This window comes from Manacus vitellinus, unplaced genomic scaffold (genome assembly GCF_001715985.3).
Source record: "Manacus vitellinus isolate BGI_N305 unplaced genomic scaffold, ASM171598v3 scaffold_12_pilon, whole genome shotgun sequence".
Taxonomy (NCBI): domain Eukaryota; kingdom Metazoa; phylum Chordata; class Aves; order Passeriformes; family Pipridae; genus Manacus; species Manacus vitellinus.
The window spans coordinates 15,354,313-15,378,815 of record NW_021938949.1 but is presented as its reverse complement, the minus strand read 5'-3'; the positions used below and the strand labels follow the sequence as shown (position 1 = coordinate 15,378,815).

At 36.5% G+C, this 24,503-nt stretch overlaps 1 protein-coding gene across 20 annotated transcripts in view; it reads left to right on the top strand.

Annotated features, from left to right (window-relative positions):
* The window catches only part of RBFOX1 (RNA binding fox-1 homolog 1), a 1,012,766-nt gene that overhangs the window by 908,660 nt on the left and 79,603 nt on the right, over nucleotides 1–24,503 (top strand). For all 20 annotated transcript variants that reach the window (XM_018067476.1, XM_018067484.1, XM_018067479.1 and 17 more), the window contains 5 exons: nucleotides 8,800–8,943; nucleotides 11,288–11,341; nucleotides 16,391–16,483; nucleotides 18,302–18,362; nucleotides 23,945–23,998. In XM_018067476.1, coding sequence (XP_017922965.1) covers nucleotides 8,800–8,943; nucleotides 11,288–11,341; nucleotides 16,391–16,483; nucleotides 18,302–18,362; nucleotides 23,945–23,998 — 406 coding nt within the window. The remainder of the gene's footprint in view (nucleotides 1–8,799; nucleotides 8,944–11,287; nucleotides 11,342–16,390; nucleotides 16,484–18,301; nucleotides 18,363–23,944; nucleotides 23,999–24,503) is intronic.

The following is a 24,503-nucleotide window of genomic DNA, read 5'->3' as shown; positions in this document are numbered from 1 at the left end:
GGAGTTTTCATTTAGACAAATATTGTTAAATGCCACAGCATTGTACAAGGCAGTTGCAGATGTTGAAAGTTACTTTGTACAGATAGAGCTTGTTGCCAGCACAAAAGTTTAATCAGCTTTATTGCAGCTTTGTAGCCTTTTATAATGTTGACTTATGAGGGATAACACTTGAAAGAATTTTTAAGCTAATTAGAACATTTAAGAAAAAGATCTCGTTCTATTTTATGGCAGTGATGCTTGTGCATGAATGAATGACCACAGTAAAAAGTACAGTTGCCTTGCTGTGCATTGAGTTATGTTCTTGTGTGAATAATTTCTTCATAAATTAAGGTAATAACTGAGTTGGATAGGAGAACTTAGGGAGAGTCAGTGGATTTCCAGAAGCCAAGCATGCCAAGTTCTGCATCAGTCAGAAAATCTTATTCTCAAGAGCATTGTGTTGTGATTTATTGCCAGTGTATAATTGCCTTTCAAAGTGTAACTTAAAAGCAAGTGTTTTAAGAACCATCATAACCATTAGGTATATTTACCTGTAAGCTTTAAAAAAAAAAAAAATCAACATTTTTTCATCTGTTTTACCCCTTTCTCTTAAACTTTGTTACCTAATGGTACATGTTTTTAGATGGCATTTGGATATTTAGAACATATTATGACCATTTCCCATTTATACTTTTGGAAGAGGTACCAAAGGCAGGACTTTGTGTCATGTGTGTTGTTGAGGCTTTAGATGATTAGGAGCATTTTATGTCCATTCAGACACACAGCTCCATCCTGACAGAAATAACAGAGTGGAATTTACAATGTAAATGTGCTGAGTAATTTGTGGGGAAAAAAAATGTCATGAACATGATATTTTTTAGTGCTGAGGATGCTTCTTGTGATACTTTGATGGATTTATCAAACAAACTTGTGCAATGTGAAGCTACAGCTCCCATTCAAATGTTAAAAAAACCCTTTAATCAACTCTAATCGAGATTTCTATATTTATTGTCATGGTGGTTTTTGATGTGTTTTCATTTGTTGTCTGTCTGGATTTTACATTAAGCTTTCAAGCATTGAAACAAAGTTATTTTTGAACACTTTATTCCTGCTATTGAAGTCTTTTTAAGGAGCAGCATGAGAAATAACAGACTTCTGACTAACAGATGAAAGAGTAATAACAAAATCAACTGAATATTTTTTTGTGTCTGTGCATCATTACTTATGATTTTTGATTTGGATTAAATTAATGCATTTGTCCAGTAAAATATTTCCTAACGTGTCTGCTAATTCACGGGGTTTTCTTAAGGATAAATTCAATTAATTTATTTTAAAATTATCCTGTGAAAATATCACAATAATTCAGTTTTGTTATATGTAGCATGAACATCTAAAAATGTGTGTAATGTGTTTACATTCCCTTCTTGGCTAATGGAACCAGAATGCAGCTGATTAGAGAAAGGTTTTGTTAATTACTGTTGCTGTGATATTCATGGATGGGATCAGTACACGGTCAGAAATATTTATTGAATCAATGCAAACAATAAATAATGCATTGAGGCAACCCATTATAATTCCTTCTCCCATTTCAAGTCACTGATATGCTGATGTCAGTTGGATGTCCTTAAATGAACTTGGCAACTGCTTAGTTACAGCAAACTCCTATTAAAGCCTATTATGAATATTCTTGTTAAAATCATATCTGCTCCTGATACCAGCAAATTTTGTCCAACTTTTGAGACATGTTCAATACATTTATGGGTTTTGGTGATTTCCCTCCAGACATGATTGATATGCTATTCCCTGAGATTCTGCTGACTATTTTAGAAGAAAAATGCTGAGCCAGCAATGGCAACGTAAAGGACTATATAAGGGCTATATTCCATATTGTTAAGGAAGATAGATTGGGGAAATAATTAATGCAGCCAAGTTATTAATGACTCTTTGGTTGTCCTGCAGTACCAGAAGCTTAAGAAACCTATCTTATTGCTCCTATCTGTCCTCATAACTAATGATCTCTTGTTTAGGCTTCTAAGCTATCACAATAATAGCAGTGCTTCCTTGTAGCCTGTGGTACCAGCACCCAGAATTCATCCATCTAGAAAAGAGGGAAGGAATCACTGCTGCTGGAAAGGCTTCAACACCCAGGATGCTGAAGCCCCAAAGCATGTTCAGTAGTGGAACGTTAGGAACTGCTGAAGCAAAGCACAAAATTATTCAGGTTCTCTTTCAGTAAATTGGATTAAGAGGTTCTGCCAGGGGTATGTCTGTGTGTGGCAGTGTACCTAAAACAAATGCCCCACTCAGAGTCAGCCACCTTGCATTGTCTTCCTGGGAATAAATTGTGTTCATGTGACTGGTCAGGGACCTCTCCCATAAAATATTCCAGCAGGGAGGTGGTTGTCTCTGTTCCCTCACAGAAGGTGTGCTGACACTCTGCCTCTGGAGCTTGCAGGCCAAGTGTGCGTGTCCCACATTTCACCTCAACTTTGAAAGATGTATTTGATCAATAAGAATAATAGGCACAATTAAACATCTAACACACTTTTGCCAGTAGTGAAATGGAAGGGAGAGCAGCTCTTAGTCACTAATAGACTGGCCAGTGGCCAGTGTGAGAGCTCAGAGCTTTAGAGATGGGACAATGTGGCCTCGTGGAACAGGGACTTGGCTGCTCTGTGTGGTTCTTTTCAGAGCTGTCATAGGGTGGATGGTCACACAGTAATTACCTTGGTTAGTTTTCCTTTGGTGCTTTGGGTAGTAAAATGTTTTTGTAAAGGACATGAAACCAGGATCATTATAGCTTTTGTGATATGGGGAGTTAATGGTAATGGTGAAATTACTTTATCAAGTGGATATAACATCAGGGTGAAGTTCTGACCCAGCTGAAATAAAAGGGAATTATGCCATTAAAAACATGGGGGTCGGGATTTGCCCTGCAGGGTTTAAGTCTCAGTGTCTCTGAACCCAAGTGTTTCTGGAGTGCAAAATACTCAGTTACAAGGAGAATTTAGCGACATAATCATAGAATGATTAGGGTTGGAGGGGACCTTAAGGATCATTTAGTTCCAAATTATCAAATGCAATCATGACTGTTGTACTACATCTCTTTATTTCTTTCTGCAAAGTGGTGAGTCCCACGTCTGTGGGTGCTTTACACGAGGTCAGAACAAGGAACAGTTCACATTCTCTTCAGGAAAGGATTCTGAAGGGGATAAATGGATGTGGCATGAGCTGCATGTCATGCAGCGTGAGGCACTTGGAATATTGTTATCTTCAGAACTAATTTCAAAAATTAATCTCACCTTTTAATATCCTGAAAGCAATTGAGACTTCACCATTGATCTTACACCTGAGAAAAGGATAACAGAGGTGCAGAAAAGTCACTGATACTTCCCCTAGTGTTTATCACAGTGGTGAAGTAGCACAGTGATAGAATTTTTCCCTGTGTACACCTCTGTGTAAACATTTAAGCCCAAACAGATGTATCTGCGTAGATAACTCCTTTTTCTCTCTGTTGTTATGCTGCTGGGAAGAACATTGCAGGGTTGGGACTTTTCAGAATATAAATTTATCAAGACCAGTATGATTAATTAATCAGTTGATCTACTTAAGAAAACAGGAGAGCTACAAGACCATCGTTTTGTCAGGACTCTGTTAGTGTTAGAGCTGGGAAACAGTATTTTCACAAGGTCCCAAACTCAGTTTTAAATTATTCTCTTTGCTCACTTTTTAATGGAAAGGTAACTTTCCAGAATCTAGATCCTTTTTAAATGGAAAATGTGCAGTATTATCTAAGGCAAGTATGAAGTTGATTTACTATGCATGATTTTTTCAGTTTGTACACATTCAGTATGGTTATATTTTTACTCAGGATGTATATATATATATTTTTTTTCTCTGCTGAACTTTTCTCGATTGCTTTTTTTATCGGGTTTACAAATCAAATCAAACAGGTATATTGCGGAGCTCTGATATTATTTTCTCTGCTTATAGCACAATGTATTGAATTATGCTTGCTCATGTACTGCTGCTGCTATTCTCTCCAGATTGAGAGAGAATGACTGTGGGGGCTGTAAATTCACTTGGCTTCCAGCACCACTGGTTAAATCAAGAGCCCTATTCAGGCTAGAGAAGAGACAGAGCAAGTGTTCATTACACAAATCAATTTGGTCAAAAGTACAGCACAGTGGGTACTCAACCATTGCTCACATAATATTGTCAACTTAATCAAATAATGCCTAGAAGACATTCACAAGCTCTTTCCCTCTGAGAAATAACTTGATTGGTGCAGCAGGAAAAAACAGGTGCTGTTTTGAGCATTTTTTTTTTAAATTTAATGAGTGCTTTCTTTTTCTTTCTAAATATAAAATCTCAAAGAGCTTTACCCTGTGTTATATAGAGTATAAGACACTCAGCACATAAGTTTGCCATTAAGCATGTTTAAGAAAATAATCTATTGCTTTTTTCCCCCCTTTCTTTTCTCCCTGTAAATATTTGCCAGGTTGTTCCTGCTAGAATTAGGCTGTTCTTCCTTTAGAGTTGGTGTGGGTTTCCAAGATGTGCAACAAATTATTATTTGATTACAGATTCTGGAAGAATGATCAGGGCTTGGTAAAGCTTTTTCATATTCTTCTAGCACAACATATTTTCAGTTTGTCCAGGAAGAGATGAAAGGTTTAGTTCCATTTTAGTCATTCCTGCTGCTTATGTTCCATTCACTCTTTCAGAGCTGAGACTGAGGACAGCGTTCTTTTTGTCGAGGTGTGCAAACAGCTCTTCTGTGACAGCATTTTATTACCTTGAAAAGGGGGTTGGAGGGTGAAGGATTTTGTCTGCACCGCCACTGTTTTGTAGAAAATGAAGGAGATTTGTCAGTGAAAAAGAACGGAGGGAAAGTGTAACACTTACAGCTGCAGTGTAAGAAACGTTGCAGGGCTGACTGTCTTCAGTGATGGATGGAAAGGGCTACAGAAAATATGTATTAGCTGGGAAGGTGAATGGAATGGTTTTTTTCTGCCCAAACGTTGTACACAAAGCCCCCTCTGATTCCAGGTTCGCTGATGGTTGTTTTATTGAATGAGGTACCTTTGCCACGAGTGCTGAAAATGGGAGGGGAGACTCCTGTGTCCAGTCAGGAGTAACCTGGGAAACGGGTTTGCACAGGGATTTTGCTGGATGAAGGTTTTAGAATGTATTTTTGAGTGAAACACACCGAAAGTTTGGATTAGTAAGGGCTTAAAAAAGGTGTGTGTGTGTGGGGGGGGAGATATTTTCTCCAAATAGAAATTTTCAAATTTATTGTATCTGGGACAAACATCTTGTTCAGTAGTTTTCTTGACCTTTATAATGTTTTTAAATTCCCAGATAAAAGCTAGAAAGTGAAACCAGAAAAATTACTTCAAGAATTTTACTTCATTGTGAGGTCTTAAAGAACTTGAGTGAAGTCCTTTAAATAATAGGAGTTTTCTGTTTCTAGAACTCAGATAAGGAAACAAACAAACAAAAAGTATTTTTGTGAAGATAAAAAATTTCTTTAGAAAACAATAGATATTAACTCCCCTGATGATGGATTTGGTTTAAAAATTTACCATATATTTATAACAAAAGTATCTTTATGAAAAAAAGATCATTTTCTGTGAGATACCCTCTTTCGTATGGGTTTGTTTACCTGTAAGAATGGTTCCAATTTTCATTCTTACACGTAAGCCAGAAGTAAAGGGAGATCATCTTAATTTATTTCCCTGTAAGCGAGAATTTGGTCTTCTATTTCTTCATTCTGTATTTATAACTTTCATTATAAGTTTTAAGACTGTCATATGTTAAGATTCTTTAATATTTTATAGTTGCAAGTACGTGGTGGAACAGGCACCAGAAAGCAGTCTGACTGCATGCAAGACTGAAGGGATGTAGCAAGGATAATGCCATATACTAATTTCAATTAATTTTTAAAGAAATATTGAACACCAGTCTTCTTCAGTGAAAATATTCTCTTGAAATGTATTATGTATGTGTAAGGTAAATTGCATTCAAGTTCTGTGAGTGTACAGAGCTCAGAAACTGATTTTTCCAAAGCCAACCAGTCCTCTGTCCTATGTGTGTTTTGCCTCTTTGGTCTTACCTGGAAATTTTTATGTTATCTTCATATTCCAATTTCAATTTGCACTTATCCTGCTCTGTATTTCCTAGTCTCATCCATAGATTTCTGGGTGATAACATGCTTTGTGAAGAGACTGTTACATTTCCAAGCCTTTTAATATGTTTTGAATGGTTTAGTTCTGTTAATTCTGCCACAGGCATCTGGAAGGTCATGAACATGTATAAAATGTGGATGACAGTGTCTTTCTGAAGTCTCTGTTTTTCAGTCCTCCCTGCCCAAACTCTGAGATATTCTTTGCTGAAAGTGTAAATTTGAGGCTTCTTAGAATAAAAATGAATTGACCTTAAAATAAAAACGGTTAAAAAGAAAAGTCACAGAAAATAACAGTACCTGGATTTACCCACTTTACCCATAATTTGTGGTTCCTTCATTTTAACATCATCTTCAGAAACCTCACTGGATTTTGCTGACAGTGTATCTGTTCAGCTGCTTGGTAGGGAAGTTGCTCCCAGTGTTTTGGTATGTTAATAGTGCCTGGTTCAGCCCTCCCACTCATTTCTCATTATTTATATTAATACAAAGAACAGAAATTGCTTTTCCCAATTTGCATTTATACAGGACGCTGATTATGTAATTTCTTCCTGGGGCACCCTTTGTTCCTGAAGCTAAACAGCACCTTCAGAATTCTTTAATTCTCTTCTGATTAATCTAATTGACCTTAAATTCTTTCAGAGTGTTCTATTTCAAGAGTTTCCTGTCTCTCATTCTCTCCCCCCTTTCTTGCTCTTGTATACCAAATTTTCTTCATATTTCTCTCCTTTAAAGGCCTGGAGGTAGAAAATAATCTCTGTGGTGTCTGTGGATGGAACAGTTGCCTCAAAATGTAAATTTTGAATTTTTGAGTTGATTTTAGATAACATTGGATCAGCATAGAACATTTTCATCTCTTAACAGCTGTGTACCGTGTTTAGTATTTAAATCACTAAAAAATTGTCAAGATAAATGATTTCAGTTTGTGGGACCCTCCCTGTGAGTTCAGGGAGTAGCAGATGAAGAGGTGTGGTGGCACTGGCTCAGTTTGAGGTTTACACTTGATCCCAGTTATTTGGATCACTTGAAAATCCTTCTTCAGTGCACACAAAAGTTGGTATTTGTGTGTGAGTCTCATCACATCCCATGAAATGTAGATGCTGCTGATGGACTGATGCTGCTGCAGAAACAAGGCCCTTTATTTGTGAAGTGTTTTTCGCACAGAATTATAAGCAATACAAATGTTTGTACTTTTAATTTGAGAACATTTCTATTTCCTGGGTAAGATGTTGTTCAATTTAACTTGCTAGAATTCATTTTGTGTGTAGTTATTGCTGCTGTAAATGATGTATTCTGTTTGAGTTATTTTGCTTCCTCTTCAACAGGTTTGTTGGTACTAAAACTGTGTGGTAAGGTTTATTTTATTTAACCATTTTTATGTTGCTTCAACTGTTGTCTCTTAAAAGAAATTTCATACTAGCAGGAAATGGGCAATTTCTTCTTTTTATCTTCTTTTTTTTTAATGAAAAAAGTCAGAAAGGCAAACTGAGCTGTAACATTAAACATGAGACAAGTGAGTATTTGGAAAAAGAATGAGGTCAGAAGGAAGAGGAAGGACAGAGAAAATAGAGTAGCAGTTGTAAGATCATCCTGATAGTTTCATTCAACTATTTTCTTTTTCCTTCTATTCTTCCAAATCCCCTCTGCCAATGCAAATGGTATGTTGTTTTTACATACCTATACAAAATCCTTTTCCACTGAATGTGTGCTGTACATGCAGTAATTCATTAGGCACAGTAGGATATAATTGAGGAACACAGATAAGAATTTCTGTAATATGCTGATAGACCAGCATGGCTAGTTTTACTTTTTGGATGAAGGACATTATGTTTTTCCCTAATCTCTCTGGAAATTTATAATTTTTTTTTGTAAATTGTAATACACAGCAATGTCCTTCAGTTATTAAATGGAAGCATTTTAAAACCAGGGAACAGTGTCCCTGCTAGAAGCACCATGACATAATCTCATTTTAGTGAGAAAGAAAATCTGTGCGACTTTGTTTCTGGGTCTCACTTTTCTGTCAGGCAACCTTCACCACTGATTAAACTTCTGTTCCCTCTCAAAACTCAAGGCCTTTTCCATAATGCTCACCATTTATCCAGGCAAAATGACCCTCTAGTGCCCATCAGCACTGCTTATGAAATGGCAACTAGATGTGATGTGTTACCTGCCTCCTGTGTAGAAGTCCCAGTGGCCTCTGAATGAAAGTACTAATCTGATTTGAAAGTGTCTGGCTTGTTCTTTCTGCTAGTAAATCTCCATTTGGACATGGAGATTCAGTTTCTTCCACTGGCAAAAAGGGATGAGATTAAAGGGGTTCAACAGTCTTATAATATAGGGAGATATATTTGTTAATTATTTAAAAATAGCTCAGCAAATCTACAAATAATAATCTGCTTGTTATTCTCCAGTTTATTCCAAATACATATTTATCACATGTACTGTTGAGACAGACACAGAAATGGATTTGATTTTCATGTATTTAAACTTCTGGTATTCTTCAGTACCTTTGAGTAGATTTAACTGCTTTTCAGTAATTTTTTGGGGTTTTTTTGGAGAATTTAAACCCACACCTTACGTTAAAAATGACAGAAATACTTACAGTGTGCTTTATTTTGCTTTACCTTTTTTAGCAGACAGATGATGCAGCACAGACCGATGGCCAGCAACAGACACAATCTTCTGAAAACACAGAAAACAAATCACAGCCAAAACGGCTTCACGTCTCAAATATACCATTCAGATTCCGGGATCCAGATCTTAGACAAATGTTTGGTGTAAGTGCTCATCATTTATTTGTTCTTTTTTTATATTTCCATTGCAATAGGTATTTTAGGCAGCTGTGAGAGCTGTATCTCTGATTGAGGCTGTTTAACCATTTTCAGTAAAGAGTCTCTTTCCATCCATTTATAACCAAACATCCAGTCACAACTGAGAAAAGGAATTCTGCTGGTTCTACTGTATGTGATGCAGTTGGGTGTTTTGTGTTACATTCACAAAACTCTATCTATGTTGGCTTAAAATATTATGTGCACATGTATTCCTGCTGAGCACATCTAGATTTACATGCCTGTATTTATTAATTTTGGTGTAAAATAGTCAGTGTTTGACCTCGTGAGTAAGGGACTCAAATCTGTAGGAGGACATGGACTGAATTTAAGACCAAAGTTGAGGAATAGGAGTCCTCACCCACTTCCACAGGTTTCTGTAGATTCCTGAATTTTTTCCTGGTATTTTTCTACAGGTCTCTCAATTTTTTCTTTCCCCCAGGTCATTGGGTGCCTTCAGCACATTGCCTGTGTTTCACACATCTCAAATGTGCCATCAGTTTTAGGCTCATAACCACGAGAATCTGGGCTGGGTTTCTCCCCTCCGTTCCAAGAGCTCTTAGATTTTTTTGAAATGTCACTAAATATTATCTAGCACTTGATCATCTATTAGAACCCACTTTTGCCTTTTCCAAGTTAGTACTCTTAAGTATTTATGTTACTCTGGCTTTCTTATTTCTGATCACTAAAACTGCATTCTCTTCTGCATTACAGTTGGTTATTCAGTGCAGCATCAAACACTTTGTGGCTCTAAACTTCTCTCCATCTTTCATGTTTAGTTCAGATTTTTAAGTTCTTCTAATGTGTTTGTATGTGAATTAAGACATTGTGTTTCTCAATATTTATTTCTCTGAAGGAAACAATAACTGGAAAAAGAATCCTGGTGTAGTATTGGGAAATGAGTGACTGTTCTGCTGTATCTGACTTGCTACAGGTTCTCTCCCCTGAATACAGCTTACAGCTCATCAGCAAAATAGCAAAAGGCATAATAATTAACCCTCTGGAGAAAAATATGCAAATTTATTTAAACTAAACAAACCACTTAAAATAGATTTCATTTGAAGGTACATTAAATGAAAGGATTTTTTTTAAGTATTGCAGTAATTTATAAGTGAATAAAAACTACATTTCCTTTCAATTTCTGAGTCTCAGGTCTCAAAAGACTAACACTAGAGAATGGCTGGAGTTTTCCAGCTGACTTTCAGAATTACTTGGTAGCAGTAAACTTTTATCTTCTGAATTGGTAGAAAAAAGAAATTCCTTCAAGTGTGAGTTGAAATATCAGATGTGAAATATGGTAGCACAGCATCCTGACCCCGTTATACACAGAGCAGCTCATCTTGGACATGGCCACAAATACAACAGAGGAGGATTGTTTAAACATTGAGTCAGTGACTGCTTCTAGGCTGAAGTGACAGTTAAAACATTAATTAAATGGTGAATGCAAGAACATGAAATAAGCCAAGGGATAACAAGGGATGGTTGATTTTTCATAATCAAGCTGAAACTCTTTAATAAGCTAGAGAAGCTTATTGGCCTGTAATTGTTAATTATATCTTAAAAGTCTGAAGTACAGGCTCAGTTCTGCAGTTCCTGGGACTCCTGTTGGATGATTCTTCATTTACCTGCCTTTAATTTCTGCCTTTTTGTTTAATATATTGGGTCACTTCCCAGAGTTAACAGTGATCCACACTGCCTGTTAATGATGTGTGAGATAACAGCAGTGACCCACTGCTACATTACAGTGTCACTGCACAAAGTGTGTCCTAATAGAAGTGTTCTAACTAATCACTGCCCACATTCTAACTAAACACTGCCCAAGTCCAGCATTGATTCTCTTCCTAAGACAAATCCAGTAGGGACTTTTTCTTTGGGATGGCAACTGTGGTCAGGTTTTGTGTGTGTGAACAATGCCTAGAGGACTGAGTGCTATTGTAAGGTCAGTAGGAATAACAGTTGCTACTAATATTATAATAAAAGTGCAGTTCTGAGCAGGGAAAAATCCCCCAAAAAGTAAGTATCCATTCTAGTTTTCCAAATTATACTCCAGTAAAACAAGAACTTGTTAGGAAGTAATGGTTACCCTTTTCAGCAAGAGTAGAAAGAAATCCTCATTTCCCAAAGCCAGCAACAAAACTCCCAACTGGTTTAATCTTATTCTTGTAAGATGTGAGTAACCAAATCCTTTACCTGTTCTGGAAAGCAACAGAAAATCTTTTGATTTTTTTCCACTGTATATGATAGAAATGTTGAAGTTATCTAATTTTCATGTAACTTTTCTATTTCTTTGCAGCAATTTGGTAAAATCTTAGATGTTGAAATTATTTTTAATGAGCGAGGCTCAAAGGTAAGCAGTTTAATTCACCTGTGGAATTTTTTTAATTTGTTTAAAATGCTTATATGAATAAAAGGAAACAACTGCACTGCTTTTAAAAAATAATGTCTGAAATTTTATGTTAGTGAAAACATCATCTGAGCTGTCAGTCAGTTTTCTAAGGAGTACAAAAATGATTGGACTCATATCTTTTAAAGGGGGTAATTTTAGCTACTCCAAACTGTCATCTGTTTTATGGCAATGTTGATTTCTGCTGTCCTTATTCTTCAAGGGTAATTATCTCGTTTATTTTATAAGATGAGTCCATACTTAAAGATATTTGTAGGCAGGTTTGTATTAGTGCAGGTGTTTTTTTCCTTTATTGAAATGAAAGATGACAATGATACCTAATAACTATCCTCTTTAGTAATTAGCTGAGAAAATAATGTGATTGTTCCAGATTATCTAAGTGCAGATGTTTTCCTCTTTAGTTAAAGCCTTAGTACACCAACCCTTTGAAAACAATCTATTTTAACATTTATTTGATTAAGAGACTTCTTACTGTATTGCAAACATATATTTTTTTTTCTGAAAATTACTTTGCCTTAAATGCATACTTCAATTTATTTAGTATTTAAGGAATAAAGCAAGATAGAAAGGCTGTGACTGCATTGGCATCACTACCTGGTGCAAAACTGCAGCCCAGTATGTTCACCTATGATATCAGCTGCATTAGAGGGGTTTATGTGTATGTCATATGCATATATTTTTTCCTTTTCTTGTCATATCAGACACACTGGGAAGTTTATTCACTAATGTTTGTCTTCCTTAACTCATATATCATTTATTACTAGCAATGGAATTCTATTCCTGTTCTAAACATACCATAATCTGTCATTTTTTTGAGAATCATATCTATCATAAATCTGTCTTAAATCAGATATATTTTAATTTGGTTAATATTTATGCTCTGAACGTAAAGACTTCACTTTTTTTTTTCTTAACCTGAATGGAAGAGCTGAAATTTTGTGGTTTATTATTCAGACATTAATTAATCCCCTTTCTAGCCCAAACTCAGTTGGAACATTTATCACTTTTTGAGTAAACAACGAAACCGGATGGATTTTTGTGGCTTAGAATCTTCTACCTTGGCCAAAATGAATTATTGTTAAATTATGGCTATTCAGTAGCATTTGAAAACGATATAGATTGTCCAGAACATTCTGCTGTTGGATAGTCCTATAAATTCCCAAAGCTGTCCCCCCCTGGTCACCTTGGCTGGGTTGTGCTGAAGATGGAGGGGAGCTGAGCACACATCTCATGGGGTGGTGCTTTACCCTTTTGTTTAGCCATTAAATCTTACCCAGGTAGGGCTTTTAACCACCACAGCTGCAGTGGGCTGTGCATAAGTGTGAGGCTTTTTTAAATTACTTGAGGAGGTGTTTCTGAATTGAGTTTTTGGGGGATGGCACGAGAAGGTGTTTCTGAATCGGGTTTGTTTTTTTTTTTTTAATGGTGATCTTGCCTTGTGCTAAACCCAAGGTCTGAAAAAGGATTTCAGAAGGAAGAGGTTTTCCTAGGTGGGCTTATAATGTCAAGATCTCTTATGAAATATCCCTACACTCTCAGTGCTGCAGTGGTGCATCCCAGCTGTCTCCAAGTGAGCTGCTCAAGATGCCTAAAGCAGTTCTGTGATGCATCTCATGGCTCATGTCTGCTCCTTCTCATCTTGCTTAGAGTTTATATCACACAGTATTTTGATTTGCAGAAATACCTTTAGATTCTCTCAATTAAATAGAAAGTTTTAAAAAAAAAATATTAGGAATAAGAGGGACATCTTTTTTTTGTTCTATTTTTTTTTATTTATTTATTTTAATCTGATCATTTCGTGTCCATTCTGTAGGAATTAAGATGCACCAGATTAAACTCCCATTCCTGGCAGTGCTTATCTATGTTTTCATAAAATCCCACTGAAACTGAAAGGACTACTAAGTGGTTTCAAACTGAGTACAGGTAACAAAGTTTGCAGGATCAGAATTCGAAATTGTTTCTAGCTGCAGTTTGGCATAAGAATTGCTAGAATATGTTTTTGTTTCTGTTTGTTTTTCTTTCTTTTTGTTCAAATAGTTAATGTCTTAAAGGATTCTTACAAAACCAACAGAAGCAGGTTCATTCTCATACCATAATAGCTAATAAAAATGGAATTACATATTCAAAAAAACCATGACATTAGGACACCACCATAAAGTATAAAATGGTTTTGAAGAAGGGAGTCCTTCCATAAAAGAAAACCCTAAAATAATGCAAGTTTCATAGTAAAAATTTCTGTCTGTTTGGGTGCATAATAATAATGAAGATAACTTTGCTAAAATTGTATGGCAACGCTGATGACTTTAAAATTTTTGACCATTTTCAATGAGTTATAAATTAATGCTCTAGACAGCTCCATATACACTTTCAGAAATCTGTTTGTGTATGTATTAGTATATCTCTAGAATATATTAAAATATATTTCTTCAAACAAGAACTCCAAAGCACCTCCCAAATTAAATCAGAACCTTCTCACCTACTAACTTGGCTATTATTAAATCACTTGACAGATTTGAAAAGTAAAATGTAATTATTTACATTACCAGTTGATAAAATACATGGTACACTGCAATAGGGCAGCTGTATATAAAATTGATGTTCAAGTGTTCATGTAGATATTTGAATGTGTGATGAGTGAATCTATGTTCTGTTCTTGAGTTTCTTGAGTTTCTCTGTCAGCTAGGTAAGGTTAAAGATTTGCATAAATAATAAGAGCCTAATTTAAATGGTGTTGATTATGAGAATAAGTACAACATAATGGAAAAATTACAATGAGTGTTATTTTCAGAATCTTTGAAGTTCCTGTCTTATCTTGGCTTGTGTATACATTTTTTTAGTATAATTAGGTTTTTATCTTTCCCTTTAGTTGTTTGAACAAAAATTAGCAGGTAGTGCTGTTGTGAGCTAAGGAGACTCATGGAAAATTTTGACTGAACAACTCCCACCAAATATTTGCAGTTCTGAGGAGAGACAATTGCTCAGCCAAGAGAAGAGGGGAGAACAAGCAGAATTGGGGGAATTTGTGCTATTGCATGGTTGGGCCCCTTGGATCCGTGGATCCAGTGAAATTTTCTTAACAGCATCTTAAATTGGGGGCTTTTTTTTTTTCTTTAACAAGATGGGAGGAAGCAGTTGTAGAAGAAATAAAAGTTTCAAGTTGAGGGTGGGTTTAGGTATAAGAAAAGCCTGTGCTGGCATCTAAACCGTGGGGATTAGTGCTGAGGAGAGGGATTTACTTTCTTTCAATGCTCCCAGCGCTTTGGGCAAAAGAGAGTTACATCTTCAGTGTCTTGTGACAGGAGAGGTCATGGCCTCGTGCTAAAATTGAGGAGGGTAGTGTGGAGAAAATGTGTGGAATCAGGTGTTCTGAGAGTGGCTTCAGCTGGGAGTGGAGCTGCTGACAGAGCAGTGCTCAGCTCGGGCTTCAGGCTGGGTTTGGAAGGGGAAAAAAAGAAGGACAATGTTTTTAAGCTACTTTGAAGAGAATGAAACAGAAAGCGCTGCTGTACATAAATGTCACTGTTTGTATTATAAATAGGCATAAATAAATGAGTTCTTGGAGTAGGTAAAATAACCCAAATAAATCCAAATAACAAAGATAACGATCCTGATAGTTACTTAACTTTTTTGGTTGATCGTTGATTAATTGGTTTTATTCATACCCATTGTTTTTTCTCACTGCTTGGTGTCAGTTTTGCCTTAGTTTGGTATTTGGTCTCCTCTTTGTATAAAATGTGTGAATAAATGTATAAATGCCTTCCTTTTTCTTTTGTACCTTTTTTTTTTTAATCAATCACTGTGTATAACAGGGAGTGCTGAAGAAAGTGGGTGAACACTGATCACAAAACTGAGTGAGGGGACAGGAGATGGGCAGTTCTGGTTGTGAAATATCGAGGATGCAGAAGTGTGTTTGTTTGGATAACTTTGGGGGGGGCATGCAAAGAAAGGCACTGTAGTGCTAATGCAAGAATTACTTCAAAGGGTTGGTGTATGTTTCTAAAATGTTCTTGGGTGTCTGATTTTTTTTTTCCAAAATATTTACCATTTTAAACAGTGTTTGATTTAACTTAGCACATAAAAGGAATGTTAGTAGGATTGGGAGTGTTTGTTTTAGCTTAATATTATAAAGGAGAGCGTTTGTCATAAGCAGAATTTTAGATTTGTCAGGTGTTCTGCTGTCCCACTAACATGGGATTCCGGGGTTTTACAAGTTGCATGTTTATATGTGGAAAGTAATATGCAGAACTAGTAAATGAAGCAGTTAAACTTATTTAAAACGTTTGCATTTTTCTTCCTTTATCAGAATTTCTTTTTCTATTCACATCATGTGATTTTCTTTGCTCTGTTAATACGAGAAAGTTTATACTTTGTTCTAAAAGTACTTTTGTTTGGTTGGTGGTTTTCTTTTCTCTTTTTTTTTTCTTTTATAAAAAAATAAGTAAAGGCTGTATAGTTTGACAAAAGTTTAAGTTACCCTAGTGTTGCATGGGAACAATGTTTCTTATGATCACAACAGCATGATTAAGTAGGCAATGTTTAGAGTATATTGACATTCAGTGTTGAATTTTGTGCACATGTTTTTTATTTCGTTGAGATATCTGCATGTCATTAAAATGTGGTTCATTTTCTTTTCTCATTAGTTCATTTTTTTCTATGTGGAGACACTGTAATTTATTTTAATTTCATTTTCTTATTGTTAGATTTATTTTTCCTCTGTAGTGACATGTAGAAAGGTATTTTTGGTATCATTCTTTGACTTTCTCAGAGGGTATTATCTAACTGATGACAGGAAAAAAAAAATTTGTTCACATTTGTCGCTTATTTATTGCACATCTCGATACGATTATAATTTTTTCTAATTTGCATGTTACAGAAATGAAGCGAGGACGAGAAAATATTAAATTAAAGAGAGAGAACATAAGCAAACAAGTGGTCGTTGACTGAAATAATAATGTGCATGTTGTTTTCCCCCCTTCTCCCTCCTGCATGCAGGGATTTGGTTTCGTAACTTTCGAAAATAGTGCTGATGCGGACAGGGCGAGGGAGAAATTACACGGCACCGTGGTAGAGGGCCGTAAAATCGAGGTGCATGTTCAAAATATTTTCCTTTTCATCTTTTTTATAAATGTCTGCTTCACTCTCATTTGTTGTTTCAGATGCATCATTGGTGTCTTCTGTGTGCTCCCCCTTCCCCCTTCCCATTGTTTATATATATATATTTATATATAAAGAGAGAGAATCTGGCCTTACTTGGGTTTTTTATTATGATTTCTTTTGTAATTATTATTATTATTGTTGTTATCATTACTGCTGAAAGGTGGATGAGAGAATTAAAAAAAAAATGAAAGCTTTAATATTTTGAAGTTATTATTTTGGATGTTTTGTAAATCGATGGGTGCAGTAGATTCCAAAAAACAGCCAACAACAACAAAAAAAAAATTAAAAAAAAAATTGAGAACAACAACAAAAAAAAAAGTGTGACAGACAAAACAAAAACAAACAAAAGGTTGTTTTTTTTTCTTTTTCTTTGTTTTCTTTCTCTTTTTTTCTTTCTTTTTTTCCTTTTTTTTTTTTTTTTTTTTTTTTTTGCTGCAGGGTTGATGCGGGATCCACAGTGGCTTTCAAAAACTATTCAGATTGGGAAAGAAGCATCCAAAAGATGCATGAGGAAAAAAAAAAAAATTAAAGAAATTAAAAAAGCAACCACAAAGCCAGGCTAGAGAGCGACCAATTTAAACATTTAATTTGATGGAAGCCATGAGGTGGCTTGGGTGGCCTGAGCCATCCCTATCTCTGAAAAAAACCAGCAGCAATGCGTTTTCTCCTCCCACTGGATCCCCTTCAACACTGCCCTCAGTCGTATCTGTTAGAACTTTAAAAAAAAAAAAAAAAAAAAAAAAAAAAAAAGAAAAAAAAAAAGAAAAAAAAAATTACCAATTGAAAATGCTGTCGTCTTTTGAGTAAGATGTTGCATATTTTGCCTTTTCATTTTCCCCCCTTCGACGGTAGCGCTTAGGGCCCTCACCAAACTCTCAGTAACCATGGTAACTGTATACATACCCATGCTGGCGATGGTGCTGAATGGTAAGTGGAGAAGTCCATCTGCCGTTTCACGTATTTAGCGCTGATATACCACGTGGATTTTTTTGACTTGTTGTATTAAGTTTTCTTGATGCTACATTTTTTTCTATATTGGTACGCCTGTAATTGAGTGTACGTTTTAAGCAAGCCTGGGAGGCACTGATTGGATTGAGGATATGACTTCGTGCACATCTTACTCAGATTGTTAACTCCATATTGTGTTAAATAATGCACCCTCTTTTTATCCTTTTGTTAGCTGTGATTTTAAAGCTTGAATGATTTTGTTAATTCTTGCAATGAAAAAGGCTCTTGTTCCAAGTGTTGAATGCTAGATGTTGCTTTTCCAATGGTACTTCTCTTCTGAAGGGTTATGTTGCACACTGCTAAAATTCGTTTGTCCCTTTTTTGACATTTTCTTTGTTTCCTTGTACCTTGTCTCTTTCCTTTCTACTCCACTGCATGTTCCTTCATATAATCTTTTTCTTTTTTTTCTGTTTTGAGTATTTATTGTATCAGTGTTATCATGGAATACAAGCATGCTCTTAAGTCTTAAATTATGCAATACCTTTTAATTTGCTTTTAATGTCTTTTTATTAAAGTTTAAATGATATGATGTTGCTTTATTGAAATGATTTGTAAGTTAAAATGGTTATGAAAGTAAATGTAATTATAAATAGTATGATTTTGTTATGCACCTGTTGCCTTCTATAAATTAAATTGCATTTTATTTTTACATGACTAATAGCAGTAATAATGCATGCATTTAATAGTGACACGGGCCCTCCCTGTAACCCTTTCTAATCCAGTGTTCTATGTGCTTAGGTAAATAATGCAACAGCACGTGTAATGACAAATAAAAAGACGGTCAACCCTTACACGAATGGTAAGTGCATGAAACCCCAGAGCTGGGTTTGAACGCCCCTGCATGTCAAACCTCACTCTGCTGAACTCATGAGGTGTCACCACCTGCATTTCCCGGGGCTCAGGTTTTGCCCAGTGCCCCAAATCATGACCTGGCTGGGCAGAAATTCCATAAAATCCATCCCAGCTCATTCACACCCATGTGGGCGTAGCATGCATCCCATTGCCTGACTGGAATCCAACCCCAGAGGCTTTTGTAGAGGAAAAGAGACCTGCCAGGAAAGCTTTCCTCTCTTCTGCCTTTGTGCAGTGGTAATATTGCAGTGAATGATTGGGTCTGGTTTGGGTGAGGGAGGTGGGCAGAGCAGCAAGAAGAATGTCTCTGTCAGGCATGAGATACCTTTTAGCACCAAGACAGGGATCTAGTCAAGGACAACTTTCTGTGTCTTCCTATCATAATTTGTTGGAAGAACAGAGCAAACTATTATTGGGTTCTGCTTCCAGCATTTTGAGGTGTTTTTTTTTTCCCCCATGGAAAAATCAAAATTCCAAGCCACCTAAAAATAAAGTTCAGTCTAATACTGACCTAGGTTGATGTAATATTGTATATTAATGATAGAAAAATAATCCACAGATATTTGAGGGCTCCAGAAACAATAACTTTTTAAATGTTTCCTTTGGGGGTGTTTGATCACTTGCTTGAGTTTTCATTTACTAGTTCAGGAAATTCAAACAAGTTCCTAACTCAGCCATGTCAAACAATGCCACATGAACTGAAATTAATGGCAATTACTTTTCAGTTTCCCTAGACTGTGTAGTTGTCATTATTTGTGTTTCAATTTAATGCAGTTTTTCCCATCCAGTAGAAAGCAGATGAAATCTGCACATTAAGGTTTCCAGAGGTAGATTAGATTCTTTTCCATTTTGAAATATAATGGATCATATTTTCTGTATTTGATGTCTCATTAGTGAGGTTTTACTAAAACCCAGGGCAAACAGTGGCTTTATTTTTTAATGAAAGGCTTATCATTTTTTCTCAGCACAATGAAAATAAAATAAAGTGAAGATTTTTATTTGACATGTGGTAATTGAGCTAGTTAAAACGATCTGGAGAAGAAGGGTCTGAAATTCCTTATGATTTCTCAGAAGCTGTTTTCTTCCTCATTTTATATGTAAATGTGAAACTTGGTAAATGATGCAAGTGGGGAAATCTCCTTGGTTTTTACTGGTTTTAAAGCATCTTAGTGAATTTAGTGAAAGAGACACAAGGCTTGACAGGATCACATAACAAGATTTTGTTGCAATACAGAGCATTATACATATGCATATGAGACCATGAACTCTGTCTGCTCTCTTGTAATGATAAAAGTATTTTTTCTACAAAGGATGATGCATATTTTGTATTCATAGTATCCTAAGGCTACAAAACTATTCATTAGCAAATAACACGTTACATATCAGCACACCCAGTGCTGAAGGAAGGGAATGCTGGCAACGAGAGAAGTGAGATTTTTTAGGAATCTCGTTTTAGAGGAGGTTCATGTCTGTGCCCTGCACTGCAGGATTACTTAGGCCATACATTATCATTTAGTGATATCCAAAACCAGGACAGCCAAAATCTGCTATGAAGTGTTTTCCACTGGAAGTGTTTTGTTTGTCATTTTCCATCCTGTTCCATCTCATCTAGATCTCACCAAATGTATGAAATATCCTGTTCAGTGCCTGAAAATTAGCTTTTATCTTTGTGAATCCATACAACCAAGGTGTTGCGTGCAGAGTGTTCTTTTGCACACCATTTGAAGGGTATCTACCAAGAAAAACTCTGGTTGCAATGCTTTTTCTGTTACTTTTTTTAATATCTGAGGTCTCCTAAAGTAAACACACAAGGACAATCACGTTCCCCTTGCATAATCATCACAAGCAACAGGGAATGAAGTGTAGACATGCAAGGTGCTTCATTTAGTTTCATCAGTGACTGTGTTATCAGTCATCCTGGCACGGAATGATTCTAGTTCTTTATCATTGTGTCAGGAATTAACCAGTGCTAGAGCTGATTATTAAAGATTATTGTTGTCTAAAGTAAAGGTCTCATCTTTTAAATAAAATATAAGGCTAGTTTTTCTACCAGCACGTTAACATTTGCAAGATTTCTGATGCAGGTAGCCCGAAACAATTTTGTTTGCAACATGCCTGTCGCTTCAGAACCACTTATTTTTTAATGCCTGACTTTATTTTTCAAAGAGTATGTTGTGACTGACGTGTTGTTGGCAGGTATTCAAAAAGTAGTTGGGGCACATGTTGTATTATATGAAAACATCAGGCACTGATATTTATTTTCATTTAAAAACAAGATACACACTGTTTTGTCTCTCATTCCTGAGCGCTGCTGGTTGTTCAGTAACAAGGCTCATGTTGTTAATAGGATTGTGGAAGTCAGTAGATTTCGACACACAAAAACCTAGACTTTTTTTTTTTCTTTTTTTAATGTGTGCAGCTTCATTCAAATAAGTTGTTTGCTTTTGTGTCTAAATGATCTTTGAAATAAGTACGCTTTCCACTGACTTTTGACTGCCCCAAATGAGCAGTTAATAAATGCTCAGTTGCTATGAGAGCTTTTCTTTGCGAGTTTGTCATCAGACAGAATGATTTTGATGGCTCACCTCATGCTTTGGAGACAGAGCTACCTTTTCTTTGCAAAGAAATTCAGTGTCAGGAGTTCTACTCGTTGGCAAAAATATTTGAGGCATTTTTAGATGTTCCAGCCTATCCTGTTCACAGTTGTACTTTCTTCTGATGCCCATATTGCAATTCAGGATGCTCAGCCAAGTGTTGTAGGGCATGGAGAATTATGGGCAAGTAGATTCAGAGAACTGCAGCAATAAATGGGGGGCATGAAACAGGGATCAGTAAAAGGATAAATATGTTGTAAAGTTTATACTTGTGGTGCCTTGAATTTGAGCCTTTTCTTGCCTTAATTTAGGTTCAAAATCACAACTAGCAAGTATTAGCACAGTTAAATTCCCTCCCTTACACCTCTGCAAGCAAACAGGAGGGAAGCAAAAGGTGTTGCAGGTTTCTTTGGATAACTCCACGGGGTGGGAGCCTGGATCAAGCAGAGGGGTTTTTCTTTCCTTGGCTGGTTTTTAAGTTTTAAGCTTTTACAGTCTCAACTCGAGGAGGAGATTAATATTGTGACAGTAAGAAAAATGCACAAAATTACACCCACAGCCGAGAATTTGCCTCCTCCAGCTGCTGCAGTCGGGTTACTTGGCAGCTGCTCGCTCAGATACATCAACTCCCATCACACTTGATTAACCCACACAGCTATGGGCCAGCACATTGTTGGCTGACAAGATAAAGTTAAGTTTAATTACTGTTATTTTCACGATGAATGAAGTATTTCCTCCATAGGCTTCAAAAAGTTAGATGAGACAGCCGTCACTGGGAGAGTGGTAAGGAGCTGAAATATGAGAGTGCCTTTCAGCTGTGAAGAACAATCTGCCTCTTCCAAGATTTTTTTTTTCATCCTCTCAGACAAATTGTGGCACTGTTAGTGTAACTTAGAAGCTGAGAGATGTCTGTCAGCTGCTTTGACAGCAAAAGCTGACAGATCTAGAATTCTGTCCAATCTTTCATTTTGGGTTGTGTTGATCAGTGGTCTTCTGAGGAAGTACTGAATTTGAAATATTGTCTATTCCCTAAGCTATAAAAAGTTAGAAAGTCTCAAATTTGAACGATATTTTACTGAAAGTCTCAAAATTTGAATGGTTTTCTATCAAACCAAATTTGGCTAAGAGACATGTTATACCACGATGTCCCTAAATATAATCCCGTAGTATGTAAAATTGAAGGGTCGGGAAAAAACCCTGTGGTATTCTCAGGAGGCAAGACACTTTAACCCTTCTAGGCTGGGCATTTTTCAGCTTCTGTAAGTGTCTTTTAGGTGCACAGAGCACCTGCAGTCACTTCTGCAGAGCAGATGTCATGCAGTGCTGCTCCTTGCTCTGAACTTAGCCATGAGTTGCCTTTCAAAACCACCCCTCCCCTGTTACTGAACAGTTAGTTACTGACAAGTAGTGACTGTGCATCAGATAGAGACAGCAGTGCCCTGAAAAGGGTAGAAATAGTTTTCTTTTGTGTTGTTACTGACATTTTGCATTACACCTTTTCGGTCCTATAATGCCTTGGGTTTTTATGATTTTTTTTCACTGTCCTTTTGCACTGCATGATATGGCCAAGGCAGAAATAAACCTATTGTGCATTTAAATTCTTCTAATCTTGGCTTTTGTGATTTTGAAAAAGCCTTGTTGTCACTGTCTTGATTGTATTTTCATTCCAGCAGCAGTTATAAGTCCTATTTTAAGTACCATAGCTCTGGAGTTTGCAAGATGCTTTCTCTCAATTTTTTTTTTCTTTATTCCCATTTACAAAAGGTGCTTCCCACTCCTCTGATTTGAGTGTGCTCTAGGAAACCCCTAATTTTTCAGCCCCAGTAGTTCAAAATAATTGTTCACTTAAGAAAAAAAAAGAAAGAGTGTGGGTGGGGGGATGTTCTGTGGAGTTTGCAGTTAGCTGGGAGTGGATCTACCTGTGGCTGAGCAAAACACAATGATTGGCACTTTACCACAGCTCAGAACACTAACGAGTTTTCCAGTGTTTTCTTTGGCTGTTCTCTTGCCCCTGCCCCTCCAGCCCCTCCAGCATGGTTGTCTTTAACATCACACCTGCTTTGCACACAGCCCCTGCTCGTGCAGCCAGCCTGGGCACTCCAGGCTCAGCTGGAAGTGCCACATCAGGTGTGAGGGCATGGCAGTTTGGAGTTTGGAGTATTTGGAGTTTGGCCAGGACACACAGTCCAGATCTCCTGGGTCTGTGCTTTGGTTCTGTGGTAGCAGTGGCAGAAGGGTGATTGTTTAAGACAAAGGCAGTGGCTGCATTTGTGCCCCTTAGAGCTGTGCAGGCTGTGACTGAAGCATTCCCAGTCTCATCCCAGCACCGTGTGTGTCTGCAATTGTCCTGTTCCAGCGCAGACAGTCGGGTTCACAAATGCAGATGGACAAAGTCCCTGGCATTTGGCTGGGTCTCACATCTTCTTCATGTCACAACAGGCATTTCCACACTGTGTCTGTGCTTTCATTTTTCCCAGAGTGGAATCAAAGTGCTCTGATTATTTGGTTGCCTGTAACCCCCACTAACAAATGCTTGTCAGAATTTTTGTGTCTGGTGAATGGACTGTCCTGGCCTCTCTGGACTAAGAACTGATGTGCTCTGGTACTACAGGGTACAGGGATACCTGAACTAGTGCTGACTTCATTCCACAGCTTCAGGATTAAGTCCATGGCAACTGTGCATTTCAGCCAAGGTAGTTCACCTGGTCATCCACCCCAGTGCCATGTCTGGAGAATGCCTTGTTTCATGACTTATTTCCATACAACAGTCTGATATTAAAGATCAGTAATCAAAGATGCCTATAAAAGTTTCATTCAAATGACCTTTCTTGAAGCCTTTTTATCTGTTTATTTCTATACAATGATTATTATTATTATTATTATTATTATCACCAATTGCAATATTAATGCCATTGTGTTTTTATGTTTGCTGCAGGCTGGAAATTAAATCCAGTTGTTGGTGCAGTTTATAGTCCAGAGTTCTATGCAGGTAAGGATTGTGCTATAGTTGTCCATGCCATATTTTATTTTAGTATTCTTTAAAATATACAAAAGTACAGAATATGTGTTTGGTGTGAGGTTTGATTTCTTTGTGTGATTTCACATTACGTGCAAGTTATTTACAGATTTGTGATGCAGGATTTTAAGTTACTTGGGCATACTAAACTTTATATACAAGATATATGAATAGCTTTTTATTGGAAAGTAGATAGTATAACATGAAATGTATTGCAATATCCCAGTCCCACATGAGATTTTATTTTATTTATATTTTATTTTATATTTCAGTATTGTCACTTTCCTCCAGGAATTATTTAAGCCTAGTAAGCAACAACAGCAAAAAATCTTACCTATAAAAATCTTTGGTTTCTATAGATATGCAGGTAGACACACACAGCTATGGACCATTTGTGTTCATGATGGTTTTTTGAACATATTTCTTTTAAATTTTATATTTAATTTTTCAGTTTCATATTTTTGTATTTTAAATCTCT